Raw genomic sequence first — 24681 nt, forward strand, 5'->3', positions numbered from 1 at the left:
CATTGAGGCATCCTGCAGAGAGCTTTGGGAGAGAGTGTGGCGACATCTCTGGGGGGATTACCAAGACAGGGAGTGAAGATGCTAAGCCTTGGTCAGTGTTTATATTTGTGGTGTTCATATTTATCCCCTGAGACGTTCTCTGAAGTCCTACACTCACTTGCTGACATTAGGACAACAAGGAGGAGATGGAGACATGGCAGCCTTGTGGTTGTTATGTGGGTCTGCGTATCAGGATGTCTGGGTTCCATTCTTGGCTGCTTTCCAGACTTGAAAGTCACTCTGTCTTTTGGCTCAAAAGCAGAGGACGAATAATTCTAAGACCTCCAAGAGCCTGTCAACACAGCAAAATTAATGCCCATGAGTTACAGTGTCACCATTTGAAGAAAAAGCTGTGCGTTATCTAACACTGTGCAGGTGTAATTGGTGTCAACATCATAATGTAGTTTACTCCACTTCTAGTGTCAGAGTGGAACAATGTATGTCTTGTGAAGGGCCTAAAAACTACAAGACACTTTTTTCATGAGAAATTAATATGTTATACATCATTATACTAGCTTAGTGCTGACTAATTTTTCTTTTGTTGCATCTCTGTGTGGGTTTATTCCTGAATGTACGTACCACACTTGCATTAAAAAAAAGACAGACATGAAGTCTCTTACTGGTTCTGTTCCCAGCTTACCAGGTTGGCTCACTGACTCTGTTACCCTAGTATTTACAGGACAGAGCTTTCTTCTGTTATGCCCTTTGAGTATGTGGTAACTTGTCACACAAGTTCCCTTTTGCAAGGTCAATCCGTCATTTTATTAAGTTTCGGGGAAGCTTCAGCAATAAATGCATGCCACCAAGGACTTTGAGCCCTTTCTCAAAGTTAGCATTGAAAAATATTGCTTGGTTGAGGAATATTACTGGATTTTGCTTAACTGTAGTGATGTGATTCAGGCTATAGCATTGCAAACATGCGAAGGATAATGCATAGGGCATATGCTGAAGTGTCAATCACAATTAAGTTCTGAATTTTAACAGAACAGCTTTTACAGCTGAAGAATCTTCATTTGGGTTTATCATTAGTGAAAGTCTGAGAGAGCAAGACAGATTTCTTTGTAAATGTGTAAAACAACAACAATGAAAATAAACAAAACCAAACCCACACCACCACGACTTTGTATCTTTATGTACACATGATATTTCCATGGCTGTGCTGACAGCTGTCTCCTTATTAATCTTTCTAAAGATGTTTCTGCCTTAACCTTGGTTGTGTTTTTGAAGTGGTGACTGGAAAAAAGCTGAAGCAGTTGATGGATTAGGTGGCATTAACATACCAAAGCCAGCATGGCACCTCCTTTCTTCATAAGTAGCAGGCTCCAAATCTGTCCCCTTTGCAACGGAAAACATATGATGTTTTCAAATGGAATTTTTCCCTTCCCAGTCCAGAGGGGAAAAAACCTAGATTGGTGGTCAGTGTGTGCTGAGTGTCTGGGCTCAGAGGCAGAGCTCATCACCGGGCTTCCAAAAGCTCAGCAGGCATAGAAACAACACAGAGCGCGCAGTCTCTGTGGAGAGCTTGTCACGGGAAGAGCGATGAACCCTAAAGGGATTTTGTGGCATTAATTTGAAAGAGATGTAGCAGCTACGGGGTAAAGTTTACTGCACCCTGAGGCTGTTGTATGTGAAATGCTGCTCTAAAATTGCAAGGCAGGGGGCTGGCTTTCTGGGAAGCAGACTGATGCTGCCCATCTACCTTCCCCTCCTGAAGACTTGGTCATCTAGAGCACCAGCTCTTTCTTGCTGCTGTTTTATTTGTGATTCTGTTCTTAACAGATGGCACCTGTCACTTACTGTGCTATTCATTTAAGGGAAACAGACCTGTATGGCTCCTGTGCAGCGGAGGCTGAAGCATTTTGTCTAGTGGTTCCTCCACCAAGCCCTGCACGGTAATGATGTTTGAGCTGTCCAGCTGGTTAATTGTGAGTGCCCTAACTGTGATTTCCAGTGTGGTCAGTGTGGTGTGCGTCTTCTGGTAGCAGAGACACGCTGCTAAGTACCTGACTTCCCAGGCTTGTGTTGCTGAGTTTCACCTGGTAAAGTGTGCAGCCATCAGCATGTTTTTCCCATTGGAAAAAATGAATGCTGTTCGCTTCTGATTGCTCCATCTTCCTAATTGAATTGTTGTGAAGCACTTTTTTTTTTTCTTGAGTCTAATAACCTTAACCCTGTCATGGGGCCAGCTAGCTGCTTGCTTGGCAGGGTTTTCCCAGGAGAGCTGGTAGCTGAGAGCAAGCTGTGCACCAGCTGATTCATTCCAGTGATGCATGTGTTGCTCGCGCCCCTGAGCAAGAGCAATAGCTCTGTGACCATTAGCATACAGTAAGCATCCAAGTGAATAAACAAATGTTTTCAGGACTTAGAGGCTGTCTGTAATGCTCCGGGTCTGACGAAAGCTGGCTGTTTTTTTTATCTGGAAACTCTAGCCTATAAAATGTTTTATAACACTGGTTAGTTTTTAATAACCTGGATAATTTTAATGGTTGTTTGCCTACTGGTTCTCTACAAGCTGTTAGGTGGTTGATAGTGAGAGCAAAAGAGTATTTCTTTTAATTAAAAAGGAGAAGGGGCACGTAAGAGCCTAGCTTGCCTATAACACTGAGCTCTCTTCAAGATGAGACAGGAGGAAGAAGCCATCTTTCTAATAGATGGTTTTTCCTGTAACTTGTGCTTGTACAAAAGCATGATGATCCAGACTCCATTTGCTCTGGGGGACTTGCATGGTCACTCAGTAACTTGAATTATTTCAGAAGGGATATAGACAGCTGCTTAGCTATGCTCTTTGTCTGTTGTTTACTACCCAGTTAATAATAGGCATTGCTTACCTGCATACGGCTTTGTAAGGTACGAATCCTGCACACAAGGGCACAGAACTTGATTGAGGCTGTCCTCACAGACTGCATCTGGTAGCTTTTGGCTATGCATGCATTATTATGAATGTGCATTATTGATGTGGGGGATGTGTTCATCTGCTTTAACTGATTTATTTACTTAAAGCCACCCTTTCTAGTAACGTCTGGGACTACATGTGATTCTGAATGTGTGTAATGCAAGAACTGTAGAGAGAGAAGATGACTTGGGCTCGAAGCACTGCTCTCCTTTTTGCCTTAAAGCTGGTATTGAAATGAAATCCTGTCTGTCCTTTCCCTGGCTGAAGCTGAGAGTAAATAGGTGCCCCTGCACTGCCGTGGCCCGACTTCAACTCTTGTGTGAGTGCTCCCCACCAGCACACGTGTAATAGTTGAGGTGCAGTAAATCGCTTGCTCTTGAACAGTTTGCCATGAGTTATTCATGCTGGGCACAGGTTGTGCTGGTGGTAATTGGAATATACTGCACTCCTGTGGGGAAAAAATAAGCCAGAAAGCAAAAGATGCAAGAGGTTTCAAGTCACGCTTTGCTTGTCATTATTCCTTGCTGGATTTTCTCTCTTGACATGTCCGAGAAGTTGTACCTTGATGCCTGCAGTCCCTTCCCAGAGCTCCGTTTCACCTGAGCTCCCCAAGATAATGTTTTTGTTTGTTTGTTTGTTTGTTTTTTTCCTGTTAGCACTTGTCCAAAAAGTCAAATTCTCATCTGTTACAGCATCCAGGATAGCTTATTAAATATAAACTGTTGGTGCTCCGAAGAACTATTTTGTTTTTAAAGTGGATTTTGTTGGATCAATATGGAGTTGATTGTTCTGTAGCTCTTGACACTTCTGAAGATGGATGTATTTGGTTTGGTCTTCTGCTGGAGTTAAGTGGTAAATGACAGGTTCAGCTAAAGGGAAAGGACTTGCCCAAGTCCTAAAATGACTCTAGCATCTTTAACTCAAGCTGTTAAAAATGAGGTATATTATTAAAAGCATTTCATCTGATCTGACGAAAGGGTGTGTGATGAGGAGATAGAGGTCTCTTGAATTTCCAGACACAAAACCATAGAGGTTTTACAGAAGAAATTTTCACAGCTTATCTGATAGTAGGAACCAGATGCCATGCTGGGTGATTTTTTCATACTGTTCAGCAACGTGCTTTGTGTGGCTGTTACCATTCACATTCACCGTCAGAAAGACATTTCCATTTTTTTTCCTTAAGGAAAAACATTCCTATGTAAAATCTCTTGGTCAGCCTAGTGAGACACATCAGGTGAGAGGGAACTGCTGATTTGTTGGAATTCACACTAAAAATATTATGATAAAGATATCTTACATGTTCTGATTTTTAGTCTTTAATTTCAAGTAGTTCATAATGCTTTTGCTTTGCTTACTAAAGTTGCAATTTAGTCTGTTTCTGGAAAATAATGATAATCTTTTCCCTTCCACACCCAGGTAAAATACTGTGGTGCTTTCTAGAGGAAAAACCTCTAATGAATGCTTGAGATGGTGCTGTTTCTTCCCCCTCCCCTAAAAAACTGCTAAAGGTGAAAGATAAATATCAAAAGCTGCAAGAGTAATGGCTGTAGAGCTTCTCGCATCGTGGAAGGGCAAATAGTGCTTGTGTTCTCACCTTTGGGAAGGCAGCTGGCGGGAGGTGGCATCAGTGACAGCATTTACTGACTCGGAAGAAGGACTTGAGGATGGGAAACTGTTCGAGTCCCACGCTGCTTGTGATTGAAAGGAAGACCGAGGTGGCTTGGTGGCCTGAGGTTTTGTTCATTCCATGCCATGTAATTGCTGAGAACTTGCAAAAATGAGTACTTCTGCCAATGGTTTTTCTCAGGTTGTCTGGTTTCTAGAAGTTTCCACGTTTCAGTTTTAGGCTTGAGAGGAAGTGGGACTCCTGTCTGAGACATCAGGCTGAGGCAGGGAGTGCTCTGTGTGCTGCTCGGGGCTGCCAGCCTGAGGCTTTATCGCTTTTTTCGTAAATTCACGATGAATTCGCACTGGTGTGAGGAACTTGCAGTTCCACAGGATGTCTGCAGTAGAAGAGGTCAATGGGTTGCATGTTTCATGGTTGGCTTGTAGGTGGAGTTGGTTAATTGAGGTTTTTGGGAGGATGCAGGTCAGACGTGGTATTCTGCAGCGTAGAGTCCTGCTGGCAGAAACTCACAATACTGTGTCTAAATTTTTGGAATACATCTTTCCATGGTTATCTCTTACACTACATTAAAAAAAAAAAAAAAAGTAATTAATGTAATTAATGTAATTTTAAAAAAAATGTAATTAATGTAATTTTTCTCCTTTTTGAAGCTGCAAGTTTAAATAAGGCCTCGCTTGTGCTTCCAGTGAACTGACTTTTTGGAACTGCAGCATGCATCTCTTATGTAGAGTACTGAGGTACTGTTTGCAGAGGATATGGTTTTATTTGATAATGTGTGCCAAGTGCCTGTGAATCTTTCCAGCACTGTTTTGTTGGCTGAATTTTGCTGCCTTTGTGCAGCTGCTTGTGTTTTTTAAATATTTATCTTTCAGGATTTGTGTGCTTTAGGATGACCGTTCACATGAGTATCAAAACTGACTCATTTGCAAACAGCCAGGAACCTAAATGCTGTTGATCTTACCTAGTCAGCAAATATTTCTGGGACCATCTGAACTTCATGTATACACAGCCCTGCGCTTGCCAGGATTTACCTGTCCTTTGTGTTCACCACCACGGTTCTTCGCTGGACTGCCAGGAAGGAAGGTTGCCCTGCTCCAGGTTCAGTCCGCCTCCAACTGAGTGTGACTTCAAAGAGCGCCAATTAGCACTAATTGTGTTGATCTGTGTGATAGATGCAACTGTTAGGTAGGGATTTGGCCAAGGCAGCTCGTTTATTCTCTTGCTCACTATTAATGGGTTTAGCCTGTGAACATTGCTCCCCCCTGCTTTATCAAACTGAGTTAACAGAACACAAAGGTCTTGAGGAAGAAGCGCCCCTTTGGTTTTTGGACATGCTGGTAATGTTACACAGGCTCCAGCTTTTGCAGGCTCTGTTTGTTTATTATTTATTTATTTATTTATTAAGTCCTTAAGTTTTCACTTTACAGCTCTGCCATTCATTCATTGGCTTGGGTATGAGTTTTCCTCTCCCCTCTGCATTTCCATTTCAATTTCAGTTCATAATAATCAAGGTGTTTGCCACCTATCTATGTATATATATATATATATACGAAGAAACTCCTAAGTCCTTAGGTGGAGCTGGGTTGCACAAACCAAATGGGCACTGGGATCCTTAGAGGTGTTGCGGTGCTATCTGCCACCTGCCTCCCATGGGGCCTGGTATCAGTGCGGTGATTACAGTTCACTGAACACGAGTCTCATCTTTAATAAAGCCTGGTGTTAGCTTGCTGCCTTCAGTAACAAGCATATGTTACCCCTGACAACTTGGCACTCGTGTGCTGAGAGTGGGAGCTTGCAGCACCATCAGTGCTGGTGCTCTGACTTCAATTCACAGGCTGAAAGCTTTAAGGCTATCGAAGGACAGCCCTTCTTGATGAGTTAGGCTGTTCGTTATCTGATGGAATAACAGATGGTGATTTCCTAGCTTGGCAATTTCCTCTTCATCACCCTTGCTCCCTTCTCTGTCCCCTCCACCTTGCAGTTCCCTGGTGTGTGTAACAGCCCCGTTGCTGCTGCAGCCATAGAAACCCAGGGCTGCTGATGGCAGGGATTTAATTTGCTGAGGGCACTGAGGTGCTGCTGGGCAGCTGGGACTGGGAGGTCTTTCTGCTGCCTCGTGAGAAATAGAAGGGGGCTACATGCTGGGAAGGATGGGCAGAGCAGGAGGGTGAAATGGAAGGTAACATTGTTCTGTCTTTAATGAGCTTCTCCAGCCCTGTGGGGGGAAAGTTGGAGGAAACTTTTCTTCTGGCACTCCTGAGGCTTGCAGTTTAGGATTATCTGGTAGTAGTATGTAGTTTGGATAACTAAGCAGCTTTGTGAATTTTAACAGAAGCCTTGATGCAAGTTCACTTTTATTGCTTAGAACCTGCATATCTTTTAGTTTCACAGAAAAACTGAAAATATTCCTATCGTGATATATCAGATATTAGCTTTGTGTTCCAGGAACAGTTGCCACAGTTGCAGAAAGCACTTGTAGAGGTTGTATACCTGTCAATTACCTATCCTACTTCTGTGAAATGCTTAGTACTGAACCCAAAGCCTATGAATACAGGGTTTAATTAAGAAAAATGAATAGGGAATATTCATCTGTGTTCAGACTTGAAAAGTTCTATGTGAAATTATTCGCTGAATAGCTGTGACTAACAATAACCTTCTGAAGACCACAGACTCCTGTGAATAACTGATTCTCCAAGCTCGTGAATTGATTCCATCTTCCATGACAGCCGTTTCTTCCCCATTCCCTTGCTCACCCCGATCATCCATCACTGTTGAAAGAATTTCCTTTGAATAAAAGCCTGCCAGACTCACACCTGCAGATACACAAGTACAGTGAGATGTTTTCTATCACCTTTTCAAAGCATTGTCAGAAACGAGAGGCAGAGTGGAGAGGGAGCACTAGTTTCTAGTGGAGTCATTTATCAGATACAGCTATCCACACGTTTCAAGTTAGGAAACACAAGTTGAGACCCATTTCTCATTGCTTCTGAATGCATTTGTAGTTGAATTCCTTTAAAGAAATTGCCCTTCCTCTGATTTAAGGACAAGTAATGGCATCTGTAATAAGTGCCAGACTAGATGCTTTTTTCCACCCATCCAATAATGTGTGAGTGCTATTAGAGCATTGTTTAAGTGTGGTTAAAGCAATCTGTGTGTGTTTCTGCTTTGTGTTGGTGGCATGGATCATGCTGTATTGATACCTTCCAAGGTGGAATTGCTGAAGATGCAGGTCTATCAAAGTTTGGCCTGGGTTGGCAAATTTGTTAGGACTGGTAAGTGGAAAGCAGTGGGAGACCACACGGGAAAAAACAATGTCACGTACTCTTGCTTGTGATCATGACTTTTTGTAACGCTTCCAGACGTATCTGGAAGGTACAGAATTCCCAGAAAACCCCTGCTGTGCAAACATTGACACGAGTGTCTGAACTTTGAAATCTGGACAGGCATCTTAGTAGAAGATCTGCTTAGCTTTAAAAGCCTATTCATGCGTAAAATGAGAGATTGGCTCTGCCTTACCATTTAGAGACTGAAATCTGAGTAAAATGAGATATTGCACCCCCTGCCCCCCAACAAAAAAGCAAGAAGATAATAGCACAAAATGTAATTTAAAACTTGCTGAGACCAGGTCTGAGAAATGTTTAAATATTTAACTTTGAGTGGCATAAAGTCGGGGAGATTAATTGTGATGAGCATTTTTAAAGTACATTTTGCACTTTGATCTCTAGTATCAGCAGTCTACCCAAGTTCACTTTTGGCAGGATTTGGAAGAGGTGATTTTTGTGTGCGACTATCTTGTGAGCATTCATCTAAGTGCATGTATATAGGTCACGAAGTTGATGAAAACTGTTTAACACTTATAACGTATTACAGATGCTGGAAAAGAGACGACAGAACAAGCATCCTTAGGAATAGACTGTTTTCTTCTGTGCTTTCTTTTACTGATTTACTAAGACTTTTAAGCAGCTTTTAGCCTTCTCTGTAAATATAAAACCTCAATGTCTGTATGTAAAGCTTTCCCCTTTATTACTTCTCAATACAAATCACACCTTTCTTATCTCCTTATAAATATAGCCAATACAAGAGCAGCAATTTGTTGTTCCACCACCTCAGAGGAACACTGTCATCTTAAAAGCAGATGAACTTGCAGTGGACCGAAAAGTGTAATGAAACAATAGCTCTGCATTTCAAGTGCTCTGTGCTTTTTAGGGGGTTTAACAGCTGCACTGTCTGGTAATCAAAACATTGAAATGGTTTTTCTCTGTGTGAAGAGCTCACAAACTTGTGCAAAGCTTCCATGCAAAACACTGCTGCAGTGAAGTAGGAGGGGGAAGAACTGATCTCCTTCTTCTGGTGTTTCTTTAATTTCTTGTCTTGAGCATTCCCGAGTGATAAGGAAAGGGGACAAGGTGTTGTACTGCGATGTGTTGTGACATCTGTATTCCATTAAATTTTAACCCTTGGGTTGAAGGGCTGTCTGAACAGGGCATTTAATGACAGTTGAGTGAGCATGAAAAGGTCTAAGGTACGTCTTGTATAACTGTCTAAGAGTAAAGTTTCAAGTGAGATTCCCAGCATTGCAGGAGCTGTAGCTGGGCTGTGTTACATTGGGACTTTTTGGTAAGTTTCTTTTATCTGCTTAATCAAAACTGAACTGGCAAAGTTTTGGGAGAGGTTTTTTATTTATGAAGTGACAAGTAGGAATAGTCCCTGGATCTTCAAGGGGAAGAGACAGGCCTTTCCCCCTCACCTTTTTAGAGCAAGAAAGGAAAATGTTCACTACCAAGGGATGTGGTATTCATCTTAAAGCTTATGAACAGTCTCCCAAGAACGCAAACTAATCAAAAGGATGTTTTTGCTCTGTGAATAAAAAGATGGGGCTGGAGGGGGGGTTGGGTGGTTGGATTGCCCCTTTAAAAAAAAAAAATAATAATAATTAAAAAAAATAAAATAAAAAAGGAAAGAAAAAAAAAGCTACTAACAAGCCACTGTATTCTTATACAGATTTGTTGAAGCAATGCTATTTAGTACCTGAGGATGTAGCTCTCTGTTGCTGACGTAGTTTCTGGTTCTAGTTCCTGTTCTGTCTGCTTAGTGGTTTCTTCATGCCTTGGAAGTACCAAGACAATTGCAGATGAACTTCTAAGCCTCTTCACACTTTGCTCTGTTAATTTCTGTGGTGGCAAAAGTAGTGTTTTTTTTACATAGGGCTTAACAAATATATTGACTTAAATAAAATTATCATTTCAGGTATCCTTTCTGTACTGTAGTTGAGTTGAAATGCCTAAGTAGATGTAGGTAAGAGGAGCTGTAACCACAGAGTACGTTCAAAGAAGTAAAAGAAATGGGGGTTTGGGGTGAATTGATTTGAAGAGAGACAGAAAAGAAATGAACAAGTAAACTTGACGGAAAAATCTCACTATGGTGTTTTAGTGCTGTTTTACCCAAAAGTAGATCTTCTGGAGGCTTAGTGCTTTCTAAGAAGAAAAAAAAAATGCAGTATGGGCCTATTTGAAACTGCTTCTGTGCCTTTGGTATGTGATGTGCAATCTATTACACAGATTTGTCTACACTGCAGTAGAAGCTGTGATTACAGCATGCATCTGTATACCTGGACTGGTTTTATTCGAGCTGCTTAGGTTCTGCCAGTGGTGAATGCAGAGTGTTTTAGCATGGTGTGTGTTCAGGCAAACGCATCCAGTGTCCCAGGTGGGGCTGGACAGTTTGTGCTGAAGCTGTGTTGCCATGGCTCCATAGCCAGGGTACCCAGGCTGTGCAGATTAAGGATGCCCCAAGAACATCTGTGTTGTGCTGCAGTCGGGTATCTGAAGGCAGAATCAGACCTGTCGAGGGCTCAGAAGGAAAGCTCTTGCAAAGAAACATGAAGCTATAGAAATGAGAAGCAGGAACACTGATGAGTCTCTGGAGCAGGCTGAGGCTGCTAGGAGGGAATAAAGCCAACATCATACAATGGATTTAAAAATAAAAATAAACACCTCCAAATTATCCATTTAAAGGGGAAGAGTGACATCTTGTGGGCTCAACATGCAACTCTCCATTAGAAATTTGATGGTGACCACTTCTGGCTGCTTTATCCTTAAAAAGAGTTCATTTTAACTGCTCTTTTGTCCCGCTGTCCGGAAGCGGGGGCATATGAACAGATAGTGGTTTGGTAGTTGAACGTTAAGCTGTATGAAACCATTGTGGGGTGGTGTGATGAAACACTCTGTAGACAACGTGCAAGGTTACTTCTGTATCTGAAAGTTCTTAGAAAAGCATTACAGACTGGAAGTAAGAGGCTTCAAACCAGTCACTCCTGTTGTATGTCAGATATGAGCTTACTTCCTTATATTTTTCTTTGTATCTCTAAATATATGAAGAATGAAGCTTGTGTTTTTTCTTGTTCTGGCTTTAAAATCAAAATGTTTCATAGAGACTTATCAAAATCTGTCTTAATTGCTTCTGTTTTCTATTGCAGCAGTCAGCAGAGCAGCCAGCAAAGCAGCCACGATGATGACTCGTCTCGATTCCTGAGCCCTCACATGCGTGACGACAGGTACGTCTGTTCATGCTCAACTGGGGGAAATTCCTGGAAACACTCAGTAAAATCAGATGGTCTGGGCTGACTGAGGCCTCATTTTCCCTCTGTTTCTCAGTTATTTAACCAGAAATGTCACATACTTAAAAAAAAGCATGACTTAATCGGTCTTATCAATGCCTAAAAAAGACATATTTTTCCATGTACTTAACAGCAGAACTTGGGACAAACACATCCAGCCCATGATGTAGCCTAAATTTTATTCTCAGGCTCATTCTCAGACTAATTCCCTGAAACTTTATCTGGTGTAGAAAGCTTCATCAAATCCCCTGTGTATTGATCATTAGCAGCTCTGATCCTTGAGTGTACAAGTTAAATTTTGTATGTAATTCTTGTCCCTACCAAGTACAATATTGAGACTGGCTATTGTATTTTAGATGTGATGTGTGGGGACAGTCCCCAGGTGTCTGCAGCTCATTTCTAGCAGCTCATTAAAAACTGCTGTGAAGTTTGAGAAGCAACTTAAGTTTCTTGTACTTAGGGTTGATTAATGACTACTTTAAAGTGCAGTGTTGGCACAAAAGCTGTTGAAAAACAAATGCTTATTTTTGTGTGTGATTTATTGTTGCTTTGCCGAGGACTATATGATTATTAAGACTTTTGCTCTATCTTGTAATTCATCTTGTGAGTCTGAAACCACTTTTTCTTCTGCTGTGCATGAATTATGAGCCCTGAACTGCTATCACCTTTCTGTTCTGGGCCAGCTCCTGCAGGCCTGTTTCCCTAATAACACCTTTGGGCCCAGTGTTTGGTCTGGTCTTTGGTTTCTGAAATTCGTGTTATTTTGTTACTGCATTGCACAGGGGAGTTGTTGCATTTTCCTTAATGTTGTGATTGTGGATCACAGCTGCTGCGTAGTGGATTATGAGAAGCATCTGAATGTGGCTTCTGCTCTGTGTGCTCTTATTGTGGCATAGTCAGAGAAGAGCTTTGTTTCAGCTCTGTTACTCAGTTATTCCACGCAAGCTGTCTCTGAGGTTGAAGGTTTTTCTGACTGGCTCCAGGAGGGTAAACTCTTACCGAACTCTTACCAATTCCCCACTGTGATATGAGAGGCCAATGGATTGAGTAAGAACTGAATAGCAGCTGAGGAGGCATCTGAGGAATTGACTCACTGGAGAGAACATCCTGACCCTGAAGAGCTAATTAATATCCCAACAGAGTTTGGCTCTGAATTAGCACTTGGTAGTTGCAGCTAACCTTTTCTTCCATATGTTTTGCTCCAATTATCAGTCTCTCTGGTGCTGTGGAGCCTGGCATAATTGACTAGTGGGGAGTGATGTTTGCAACCAGTAAATAAAGAACCTGACAGCAAAGCAGATGGACACTTAGATTATACCTGGGCTTCCTCTGTGTAATGCATGCTGTTATAGCATTTCATTTTGGACTCTGTAGGTTAAATAAGGTTAGGCTTCATTAATACTCTGATGAGGGTTTTCTGGACATAGGAAGATGGGAATAATTTGGAAGTGCTGCAGGTTTCACATGTAGACTTTTTGAGAGCCTTTAGACTGGTGCTGAGAGTATCTTAGTGTCTGGAAGAGATGCTTCAGCTGGAGCACTGTTGGAGCTCAGACCTATTTATGCAGGGCCGGGGTGGTGGAGAGCATGCTGACCTCTCTGTTATCAGGGGACCTGCAACATTCTTGCTGCCCGCAATAAATTTCAAGTTGGTTTGGTTTCATGGAAAATACTGATCCTAAAATGACCCATATGAAGGCAAGTAAATTGTCTTTATCTCTTTTTCCTTTGCCAAAGTAATTTCATCGAGCTCTGCTGGTACAGCTGCTTTGGATAGCAGTGACTCTTGTCCATGAAATTTGACAAAAATGTCTTTTGGTAGTGAAATGCATTTCGAGTTTCCTGTAAGATGTGAAGTAGGCTAATGAAATCTTTGAGTGCTTGCTGTTCCTACTAGCAAAGTTGAAGGTGGTTTCTGAAGCATCTTGAAGCTGCCAGGCTTTTACAAATGAACGAGGAGGTACTTTCTCACTGTCCTTATGTGGTGGTATTTTGACCAGTAACAATGGGTCCTCCAACCACAGGTTTCGAGTTCTCCTCACAGTCGAAATGGTGAAGACCTGCAGGCAGTTCCCTGTGCTTGTTTCATTGACTTACCATACAGAAAAGTAAAAATAACAAGGGTTTCAGCAGTCCTGTGAGTTGTGGTAAAAGCTGAGCAGAAGAGGAGACAGCAAGAAATCATGTGGTGTATACCAAAGGGTGCTCCTTCTCTTGGCATGCTGCCCCTGGTGTTGCAGGCAGGAGTCTGCTGCACTGGAAGGATCAGAGCAGAGTGAGCAAAGATCTGCACCCACTTCAGTACGTCTGGAAAAGTGCTGAAAGCTACTCCAGCCCAAATAAAGGGATGCTGAGTTTTTATGTTGACTCTGAGATTTAGAAAAAAAAAAAAAATATATATATATATATATATATATATGGAGAGGAATACATAGCTGAGGATGGCTGACATCAAGACTAGGCAGAGCCAAGATCTTAACTGTGTGCTTTTCCTGTAAAAGATGGTACCAGGGAATGCTGCTAGTGGAGTTAACTGCTCAGTGATGGACTTCCAAGGATCGTGCTCCAACCCTCAGGCTCTTTCGGAGAAGACTCAGTTTTTTTCTGCTGGCAGATGCACTCGGTTCTCCCCAGCAGTTGTGTTCCTTGAGGTGTGAGCGCTGCTGTTGGCTGGTGCAGTGCGAAGTACGGCCATGGTCCAGAACCCGTGCCCTGACAAGGTGTCCTGCAGCACCGCGGTGAAGCAGGGCTGCCACTTGCGTGTATCTTCTCTGAGGAAAAAGCTGGCCTTCTGCACAGTCATGTAAGTTGTCATGTGTCTATCATACCTGATTGTGTATGCTGACAGGGAGCCTATACAGCTTTTATTTTGTCTTGGGGTAAATAAATGCTGTGCAGGTATTCTTGGGGCCATGTAAGGGAAAAGAGGCAGGCTAGAAGGAGAGTTGGGTTTTGCCTGGACTCAGAGCTCAGGTGCCTGCTGTCTGTGTGAGCTTGTGTGAATTGTTTCATGTTCTGTCTGTGAAATGAAGAGGTCAATTCTTTTCTAATCTCAGAAAAACAGATAAAAAAGATGGTGAGTTAAGTCTGTGGGTTGCTCAGATGCTGAAACACCCCAACCACATGAGTGTGAAGATAAGCAGCAGAGCTGAGATCGTGACCAAATAATCGTGCTTGCAGAAGCTGCTTCATTTAAACTAATTCAAAGAGTGGACAAGATTGGGATGCAGACAGACAGAGACTTGGGTGAAATATGTGCACGTACACAGTCACTAGTCTCTGTAACAAGACATGTTTATGTATGAATTGCCTTGAACTTTCATCTGAATGAAGTCTAAGGTCATGAGCCTGCTTCTGCTTGAACCAAGGGCTTGTTCTTTGTCATGACGTTGAAGTACCTATCGGGTATAGGACGCGGGGAATTTTAACTAAGAGTAAATATTAAGCTACTGAACTGGAGGAAAGATCAGTCCTTAGCCTCATACACAGTCTGAGGAGGAGAGACACTGATAAGGTCAAAAGAGGAGTGTGGAAAGTACGGGGATAGAAAGCAGTAGGATGTGAAAAGGAGAGGAGAGAAGCAGGTAGTAGTTTACAGTGATCATATCAAAATGGAGGAAATGGGGAACAGCTAGTCTTACAATGTTTTGTTTTAATATGCCCTACATCTTGATTGCAGCTTAATTAGTCCCCCAGTGTGTACAGTATCTTGTTCTGATAATTCCAGGGTTGTGGGACTTGTTTTTCCTTTGCTTTCCTTTGTGTAAGTTACTAAGTGTTTCTCAAACAATGGATCAAAATTTGCGAGAGCTTGCAAAAAGATTAGGGAATGGCTCAAGACATAGACAAGTTTAAGAAATTCTGCCTCATGTTTGGATTTGCAAGAAGTTGTGTGAAGATCTGAAATGAGATCAAACTTTTAAAATGCTTGTGCCAAAGTTACATCCTTGGGGTGTTTAACAAGTCAGTAGGAGATCTGTATTTTAACAATGTACCCATGACTTACCTGCAAGTGGAGGCACAACAAAGTTAGCTACTTCTGTTGGCCATGAGGGTCCTGATATTAGTTAAACACCCGAATAACCATTATTTGTCAGGGGTGGATGCAAGCATGGTCTTTAGGGAGGTTTTCAAAAGTGGTGATCCTGTTGTGAAGAGCTCAGGCTGAGCTTCCAGAGTGTCACAGAGCATAACCCTGATGCTTTTGCAGTAACTTTAGAGCTAGATCAATATCCATACTTCCCTTAAGCGTTCCTTAGTCAGCTGGATTTAACATTCAGTGGACTAACTTGGGAGGAGTTTAACCAGAATGGCACTAATCTCCTTTGTCACATAGGAAAGATGGTTAATAATTAGGGTCAGAGCTAGTGTCTTCCCTCTACCTAATTGCTGCTGCTTCCTGAGCCCCAGCATTGACTCTTGGCTGTGGAAGACAGAAGAACAGTTTAAGAGCAGCTCTCCTCCACTTGGATTGCCAGATTTGCTACTGTCAGCAGAGCTGTTGAATGGAAATAGCACCTGCCCTGTTCCTCATACGCCAGCATTGTTCCTTTTGAAGACGGGCTGTTGTTAATTACAGTCTGCCTGGATCTGGCTCTGTTGGATGAGGCAGGCTGCTAACAAGCAGCTGGAATAAGATGAATTTTGTCTTTGTCTTCAACTGGGAGTCGTTTTTCGCACCTGGTATCCCAGCTCATTGGGTCTGCCCTGTAAGAGGGTTAAGCCACCCGGTAGAAAGTCATCTTTTCTCCCTAAAATCCTCAGTCAACCTCTGTCAGTGGAGATAAGGGTGCTCTCTTCACTGAAAGTCTGCACTGGATTTGATTCATCAAAGTTGTTCTCCACTCACTATCTCTTTTACTCTTGTTCTTTAGTTTTAAGGAGACTGAACTAAAAATGCTTTGTGATTTCAAAGCAAGGGCAGTAGTCCCTGTGCTTCCCTTCTCTGTGACTGAAGGGTGTGGAGGGACTGATACCTCTCCTGCTTGTCTTACTGGGGCCAGAGACAAGCAGGAGACCCTGCAGGAATAATTGGTGTGCTCGTGCTCATGCACTTTGTTGTTGCTGTTGCTCAGCATGTGAGTCTGGAGCTTTGATGAGTTCAAAGCTATTGGCAAGCTTGAGAACAGGGTTATTTTATGCTTTCTGTAGTAATGTAATATCATGCCTCTGGGCATTAGCTGATAGCCACTGGTGAGAGGGAGTTTTATTGATACCATGAATAGTTTCTGTGCAGATAAGGAGAATAGATTATGCAAATCGCCTCCATCACCAAAAAGAAACCATTCTTAATTCAGTTCTCTGCTCCAAGCAGTCATGGCAAAATACCTGCCTCTTCCCTTCCGAAAAGTTGGCTCTGACATAGAGCTTTTAGTGTGAGAACCTCCACGCAGGAGAAGGCATGGTCACAACAGATGCAACAGCAGGGCAAAGCAGGATTCAGATCTCGCTTCTCCATTTCCTGATCAGTTCTGTCTCTGCTGGACTGGTGTTATCATTGATAAACCTCAGCGTGCCTTGCAGATCTCACTGAATGCAGAGGAGGTCTGGCAGGCCTCATGTGGCTGCGTTGCTAGCTCGTGATGCTCAGGAACATGAGGAAGAGGAGAGGACTCATTTCACTGTCCCTTTTTTCCCGTATCTGCGGCCCTGGGCAGACCCTACCCAGCCTTCCTTCTTGTTACCAAGAGCAGAGGGCTCAGCTGTGTAAGTATTTCACTTGCAGACTTTAAGTGGTGGTGACCCCATCAGCGCTGTGTCCTTGGGGAGCATTGGGATTGTCAGTGTTACAGCTGTTAGCTTGAGGCATATGAAGAAGCAGGAGTGAAGCCAGCAGGACGCTGGGGTGCAGGGCTGTACACCATCTCCTTCCACGGGCCTCTTGCTCTGTGTAAGCCTCCTTGGCCCTTGTCCACAAGCTTCCATGCAGAGTGCTGTCAGCTGCTGACCCCTTGTGTGGATTCACCTTCCAACAAAGCCTGTGCTGTGCCTCAGAGCCCTTGCGAACTTCTGTTGCAGTACTAAAACTTCAATACTGCTCTAAAATCAGCCATCAGAGGGTCTCAGAGGACTTAATTGATTTTAGCCTCTTACAGCCAGAGGTAGGCTTTTTAAAGTTGCAGAGGAGTGATGCTTTTTGAGGGAGCCTGCTGCTAAATTCAGATAGAGTTTGGCCAGGTTTATGCAGTGACATGACTTCAGATCTACAGACCGGAGGTTCCTAAATTGCAGAACACATCCCTTTTGGTGAATAGATACCTTCTTAAACTGGGGCACGGTCTGGGATGAATCTAGGAGCTGTGTTTGTCCTTGAATTCATGTACCCAAACGTGGTATGGGAGCCCTGACTGCACCAGTGATCTCTTCTCTTTAACAGGTAGAAATGAACCGGCGCTGAAAGTTAGGTGCAAAGCTTCCTTCAAAAGAACCATGTGGGCAATACCTCTGTCTTACAGTGGGAGAAAGCCACCTTCCTTTATGCAGGAAACATTTTAACCGAGGTGTCGTCAGAAACCACAGCTTATCTGAGAGTCCTGTTGTGAGCATGCCTGGCACCCCAGCTGCATGGAAAAGATCTCAGAGTATGGTGTTGCTTCTATTTTGTGGTGTGGCTGACTGATCGATGCTGTGCAGTAAAACAAAGGCGTTATTTTAAAAAAAGAAAAAGAAAAAAAAAAAAAGGATTGTGTACAGCTCTTCAGGTCCCAGTCTCCTAATTTGTAGTGACTTGTTTGATGTGCAGTAGGCATAGAAAAGAAGATAAATACTCAAGTGAGTAGCTGGGGGAAGTGTTGAAGGGATAAGCAGGTTAAAACCCATCTGTTGAGCCAGTAAATTGGCAGACAGGACTGACACATGTCAAAGGGCAGAAGTGGAAGGCATTTAAAAACTATTTTTCTATTTCTCTTCCCAGTTCAATTTTTAGTGAATCTGGGACTACCGTATACATCAAAATCAGAACTGGCATTGCTGTTCACAGCCCTGGCTTTGAGTGGTTGCTCATGGAGGCTGGATGCACGAGGGGAGGCAAACCCTTCTGCCTGGGCTTTGGACTGCAGCTGGAGGAGGAGGTGCTGGTTAACAGGGATGCTGCTGCCTCAGCCTCCCCTGAGACTCCGGCAGACCACGAGCCCTGGAAGGGGATCTGGGATCAGCTCTTTTTCAGCTTGAATGCATATGCTTGTGCCCTTATAGAGACCTTTCTAGGCCCTTGTTTACAGTGCAGTCGTCAGCTGTTTCTGAAACTGCTCGGTGCAGGGTATTTTTCTGTACAGACAGAAGTTCCTCAAAAATCTAAGAGCACTTACCTGAAACGGGAATTAGGGTTCTTTTGGATTTGCTTGGTGAAACACCCTGCTACTCTCCTAAGATAGTGGTATCTCTTGTACAGATTGCTGTGTGTGTGTCCCTGAACAAATCAGCTTTTTCATAACTTTACAGTCAGCACAAACACTTTATCGTGGCCTCTTCCATGCTTTTAGTGCTATTTGCCTTTGACACATGCAAATATTTGCAATATTTACCTTGGAAAATATGTGCATCTTTACACTTTATAGTTGGCTGTCTAAATGGGGAAACAACCTCAAATTCTTTTAGAGAATCCTTTGTTCTCTCAGACTTTTACACCTTATCCCATAGCAGCTGCAAATTCAGCAGAGCCTTGCAGGCAGCTGTGCCTTTAAAATTGAATCGCCTGTGATAGAAGAAATCTGAGAGCAGAGAAAGGAAACCTGTGCCTCTTGCGCAGAGCAAGCTCTTTGGAGATTTCTCCATCGCTCTGCCTTCTCATCAGCCAAGTCACTGCTCCTTCCTTTTGGGGCCAAACTGCAGAGTAATAGCAGTAGGAGCCATCCCAGAACCGTCTTCATGGTGACATTACATCTTTCCACGGTGGACTCTGAGGTCACCTCTTGGTGCTGCTTTCTTCCCCAAACTCCTGTGCGTGTGTAAACAAGCTGGGATTCCATCTTTTGACTCAACAGCGTTTTGCTCCCTCGCTGCTGAAGCGGCTTTCTCGGGTTGCTGGGGAGCACGTTGGCACTTGGACAGACTTCCCTCTTTCTGCAGATGACTGTAACCGTGTGAGTGCTCACTGTGACCTCTGCATTTCTTCTTTTCCCTCTCCTCTTCCCTTGTGTATCTTCCCATCCATTTCTTTCTTGGCCTTTGCAGAGCATTTGTTGTGCATTTCGGTGATAAGATGGCAGCATGCGTCTCCCCACCGCGCCATGCATCGTAACAAGGTCAGGTGTTACAATCTGTACTCGCCAAGGGCTGTCCTTGAGCCCCCCTGCTACACCTCTGCTTTTCTCCTCTGCTCCTGCAAGTCTGACCTAAATTTTTTCCTTAAGCTGTTCCTTGCCGCTGTTTGTTCTGCCTTCCCTCTGAAGCACCCCACCCCAAATCTTCAGTTGTGGTGTGCTGTTAGCTGCTCCCTCTCCCCCTTAACCTTTTCCTTTAAATGGCAGGTTGCATGGGCCTTGCTTGAGGGGTCTGTTGGAGTTCCAGGCATTGTAAGATGTAGCATTTTTCTGCTGTGGAAAAGGATTTTTGCTTTAGGCATAGCCATGTATATGCTCAGACGTCCTTATGCGAGCCTCATGGGCTGTTGCTTTACCTGTGCAGCACCTGCCATGCATCCATGCCCTCAAACTCCGAATCTTTATTCTGGGTTACCAAATGAGGGGTGTGTGGTACTTGGTGGGATGTGACACAGTGAGATAAGTCATCCTCTGTATTGTTTTCCTAGTTGCAACCCATCATCCTCTGTTCCACCCTGTTGCTGCAGCTACTGGAAGATCTCTCTAATGTGTAGGAGCGTGAGCTGGGGCTGCGGGAGGCTTCTGCTGCAGGGCTGAGGTGCCTCTGTCTGCAAACCAGAGGCTTTTGTCCAGAACCTGAGTCTTGAGCCACTGCTCAAGCTACTTTCTCTGATCTTCTCTCTCAGGCTTCAGAAATAAGAGGAGTCTAGGACCTTTCTTTTTTTTTTTCTTTTTTCTCTTGACTTCACTCGTTCATCTAGGTTTTCATTCTTAAGGCCAAGATATTGCGGTGCATGTTCCTGCCACAAGGTTTCTCACTCTTTATCTGAAACATCTGGGGTTAATTTTTTATCCAGGAGCGGATGTTGCATTAGACGTTCCATGGGTGCAGATCAGATAAAGGCTTTGTTTCTCCAGTGTGCTACCTATGTGCTTCAGTGGATTATCCTTTAAGCAGTGTCAGCCCAAAGGCTCAAGTTTATACCATATTTAAAGATTTAGTTCACCATACTTGAAAGATTATTTTTTGTTATTTAGGATCCAAAGTGTCTTGCCTGGTAGGCACCCTGAAGTTCTCTGATTTTGAGAGAGCAGATAGTTAGTCAGAATAGCTGGACTTAATGAAAAGGAAGATGATCAGTCCATAGGGTTTCTGTCCAAGATAATGCAGTCTTACTGCCTTCTCCTTGGTGGCTGCATGTTAACTCGCAATGGAAAGTAAAATTAGAAGGTGGCTTTTAACTTCCTGACAAATGCAAATGAAGGAGGGGTTTTGTGGCATATGAAATGTGCCGTGAGTCATAAGACTTTCTGTTGTTAGCCTGCCCCTTTCCACAGTGAATGAGACTCTTTTGGGGGTGGGAAAGGTTATTACACCATCTTGCATAAATGGAAGGCTGACCTCAAACACGAGACAATGAGGAGAAAAAGATCCAGAAGGCGTTGTATGAAAGCAGCAGCCCTCGTTTGTTATAGTATTGCTCAAGAAAGAAGCAGTAGCAATACGAATCATCCCAGTTTCTCCATCTTTCTGATGCTGCTGATCTTTCTAGGGAATTATCATCTTTTCACCTTTTGATAGAGGAGCTTCTTTCCGTTCTTCTCTTCTGGGATAGCTAAAGCTCTCTCTTCTGTTGTGATGCTCTCCTGCCTTGCTTTCCTTTCTAAGACCCTAAGACATAATTTGCATGCCATGGCAAACTACTCATAGCACAGAAAGAAGTGGCTTACATGCTCTTTCTGTTCTGTACAGTGTGACTACAGCTCCCATGATGCCAGGAGTGTAAAATGCATATTTTATTTCTGGAAATGAAGTCTCACGTGACTTCCCAGCTGCTGCAGCAAAGAAAGAGTCCCTTCTGAGATTTTTCCCTGGGAAATGGAGGTGTGCCCTAGCTTGCGGATGCTGTGATTGCATCTGACAGCAGAGGCTGTAGGGCTGCAGGACACTGCTGACTTCAGGAAGGATTCAAGAATTTATCCATCTGGCACATTTTCCTGGGGATCTGTACCTCTCCTCTAAGGTGCCTAACAGTTAAACTACCTCTTCCTTACATTCTGCCATTCTTCATAGCTGTTCTCTCTCCACTTAACACTGCTGATTTTTCTCTAGTTTGTCATCCCGCTAGTCCTGTCGCTATCAGGTTTTGTCTTGCTTGCACATTCCCCAGAGGCACAGTTTTTGCCTGCTGCCCCCAGCTCCTGCAGATCTTTTCTTGCCACATGGCAGAATCAAACCGTAGCGCCCCCCGGGGCAGCATGCTGGTCTCTGTGCCTGCAGGTCACTTAGGTTTTCGAGCCAACTGACGTTGTTTCCATTGTGTGGCTACTTGGCTGAGTAACTTTTCCCGTTATTTGCTGGATCTCTGAGGCGAGTCGCTCTGGTTAGCGTGAAGCTGGAGCTCTGATTCCTGGGCAGCAGCAAAGCCCCGATGATGTGTGTCCGGGGGTGTCCCGGTGGCTGTGTGAGGCTGGGCAGTGGCACTTGCAGGCAGTGCAATTAACAACCAACAGCTTCCAATTTGTAAGATAGCATTAATGAGGCAATTACAAGCTCGTACCCCAAACTAATGTGACGCTATTGCTGTAGCTGTTCACAAAGCTTTGGATTCTTACCCAGCCCTTGAGTGTGTCATACTGAGTCGCTCGCTTCCGAAAAGCGGACTTCCTCAGGAGACGTTTCCTGTTTGCTGTTAAGTTCATGAGCTATTACACCCTGCTGGAATTTTATAGCCGCTGCTGTAAAGAGAGCACAACATGGAAATTCAGCTGCTTCTGAAACGCGAAGCTGGGCTTTTCTGCTTCTCTAGCTTAGGGTTTGCTGAAGGTCCTCTATGAGGCAGGCTGTTCTGTCATGCTGCTGTGAGTACTCCTGGCAGAATGCATGTGAGTGAGTAAACGGCCACCGAGGGACTTGGTGGCTCGATAAAAGAGGGGTTGGAGAGCAGGTTGTTTGCGTTTGCTGTTCGTGTACCTCTTCACTGCATGTGGTACACTTGTAGTACTACTCTTGTTGTGGCGTGGGAATCATTTGGAAATCCATCCAGTGCTCACCAAGCCACAAGGATCATGATCTTTATCCCAGTGAGTGTAACTAATGCAGGTGGCGGTGCTCTTTGTGCATGGTGTTGGGACAGGCTGAAGATGGGTTATGTCCGCAGCAGTGCTTGGGATGGAGGTAGACCTGAATGTGTTAATACTTGAATGAATTTTCAAAACCATGTTACTGCATCCTATGGCTGATGATCTAGGTGTTTTCATGAGATGGTGTTTAAGTCCCTGATAAGAATGGGGTCAGTACATTTGAATAAGCAGAATAAAAAGGTGAAGGAAGTGCAGCAGCCTTGATTTCTCACAAGCAGGTGACTATGCGAATGCACTGCAACAAATACTAGAAATATACCAGTACTTGTGTATATATTTAATATAAGATGGAATGTCAGACACTTAATTTAATAAAATCCTGATTTATGGGCTGTGTGGGCAAGGAAATGAGTATGGCTTTGCAGAAATCAGGTAGCTGCCCTTGAACACGTGTGCGCTGCTGGGTGCATTGAGGATCATCTGCTGGTGCCCCAGTCTGTGTGTGCTGTGCTGTGTGCCGGCCGTGTGCCTGAGCACGCCGTGCTGCACCGCTGTATGAATAAGCACTTTCAAGCAGAGCTGTTTCTAGCCCTCTGAGGCTCTTAATTTGACTGAGCTCTGCAGTGTTTTTTTTTTTCTCTTCCCAACCTTCCTCTCCCTCCCTCCCAGCCAGGGTTGCTCACGTCTGTCTGCTCCACCAGAGCACTCCGGCCAGTTGCGTGCGGCGGCTCCTGGCTGGCGAGCAGGCTCCAGGCTCGGTTTCTGTAGGGAAGCAGCCAGGAGGAGCCTGCAGGAGCAGGGAGGGAGAAGCTGGGTGATGAATGGGGCTGGGTGAAGTCACCCTGCACCGCCAATCGGGGCCGGCCACAGCCGGGCAGGGCCTCAGCAGCTCCGGGAGCCTTTTGACGCCGGGACAGCTTTACCTTAGAGGATGCTCTGCTGGCTTCAGGCTGAGCTGAGGGTGTGCTCCGGGGAGTTCCTAGTTTAGGCCCAGTAATTTCTGAGGGTTGTTCTGAGGTGAGTGTTCTCAGTAGGGTGCGGATAACTAACCTCCTCCTTGCATTTTGCTCTGCACGTGTTCATCTCTCTTTACGTGGTCTGTCTCTGGCACGCTTATTATTATTATTTTTTTTTTTTTTTTTGGTGGCATCGCTCTTCCACCTGTCCTGCTCTCATGCTTTCCTTCCAGAAGCTGCCTCTTCCTTCCTCACTGCCCTCTCCTCCCTTGCCCCCTGCACTGCCCAGACCCACTCGCTGGCTGCCTTTCTCCTGACTTGGAAAGCACCCACGTGGGGAGCTCCTTGTGCTCCTCTCCCTTCCCACAGAGGGAGAAGGAGGAAGCAGCAGGGCCTTTTCCCCAGGGGAGGCACGGGTTGCTTGCCTCCTCCCTGCGGGGAGCTCAAACTTGAAGCTGGGAGGACGGGGCTGTCTGTTCCTCAGCATCCTGCTAGAATTTGGGGTGGTAGCAGGGGTTTGAGGGATTGTACTTCAGGGAGGGCTGGAAAATTACTGGATTTTGTGCCAGACTCAAGAATTGAATTTGGGACCATCAGCTTGAGATGCTTTTCCTTCCCCTTTGGGGGCAGCAGGGAAAACTTGGGGCTAGCTCTTATATGACTTGCTTGTTCTCATCCATCTGTCAAATTGTTTGTCTTCTCTTCACCATCCTTTTTTTGACTCTTCCTTTTTCTCCCTCTCCTCCTTCAATGGTCTCATTTACTGGTAGGCCAAGCAGAAAACATGGAGACGTCTGATATGGCGACAGCAAAGGTAGGATGGAAATGCTGCCGGCCTCACTGTGCGTAAGTGGTTTCGCTTGGCACCTTCTTACTTTGTCACCCTTTTTGCTTTCTCCAGACCCTTCCCCCCGATGCTGGGAGTGGTTCTAGTGCTGGGGTTGACGACGGGATTCGAGATCCAGGAAGGAGTTGATATTGTGGCTGCAGACTCTGTGTGTTGCTTTTCTTGTCAGGTGGGAGATAAAATCTTCCTGCCCTGAAATGTTGATGCTCTAGGCCAAGGTGGGGATGGGGGAGAGAGAGAGGAGCCTGCATCACTGTCGGTGGCAGTTTTTCCTTTGTCCGAAGGGAAGCCAAGGGGGAGAGCTGGGATGCTGCAGCCTGCTTTGCTGCTCGATATGAAAATGCCGCTAGAGGGTGCT

At 44.3% G+C, this 24681-nt stretch overlaps 1 protein-coding gene across 7 annotated transcripts in view; it reads left to right on the plus strand.

Annotated features, from left to right (window-relative positions):
* The window catches only part of GRAMD1B (GRAM domain containing 1B), a 159304-nt gene that overhangs the window by 63800 nt on the left and 70823 nt on the right, over nt 1-24681 (plus strand). For 6 of the 7 annotated variants that reach the window (XR_014685437.1, XM_084495812.1, XM_084495811.1 and 3 more), the window contains one exon: nt 11035-11112. Coding sequence is in view for 6 of the 7 variants with exons in the window: in XM_084495812.1 (XP_084351938.1) it covers nt 11035-11112 (78 nt within the window). In the remaining variant the exon portion in view is untranslated. Of the gene's footprint in view, nt 1-11034; nt 11113-22274; nt 22299-24681 lie in introns of those variants that run through there. The other variant, XM_084495818.1, reaches the window with a different exon arrangement.

This window comes from Aythya ferina (genome assembly GCF_964211825.1).
Source record: "Aythya ferina genome assembly, chromosome: 22".
Classification (NCBI taxonomy): domain Eukaryota; kingdom Metazoa; phylum Chordata; class Aves; order Anseriformes; family Anatidae; genus Aythya; species Aythya ferina.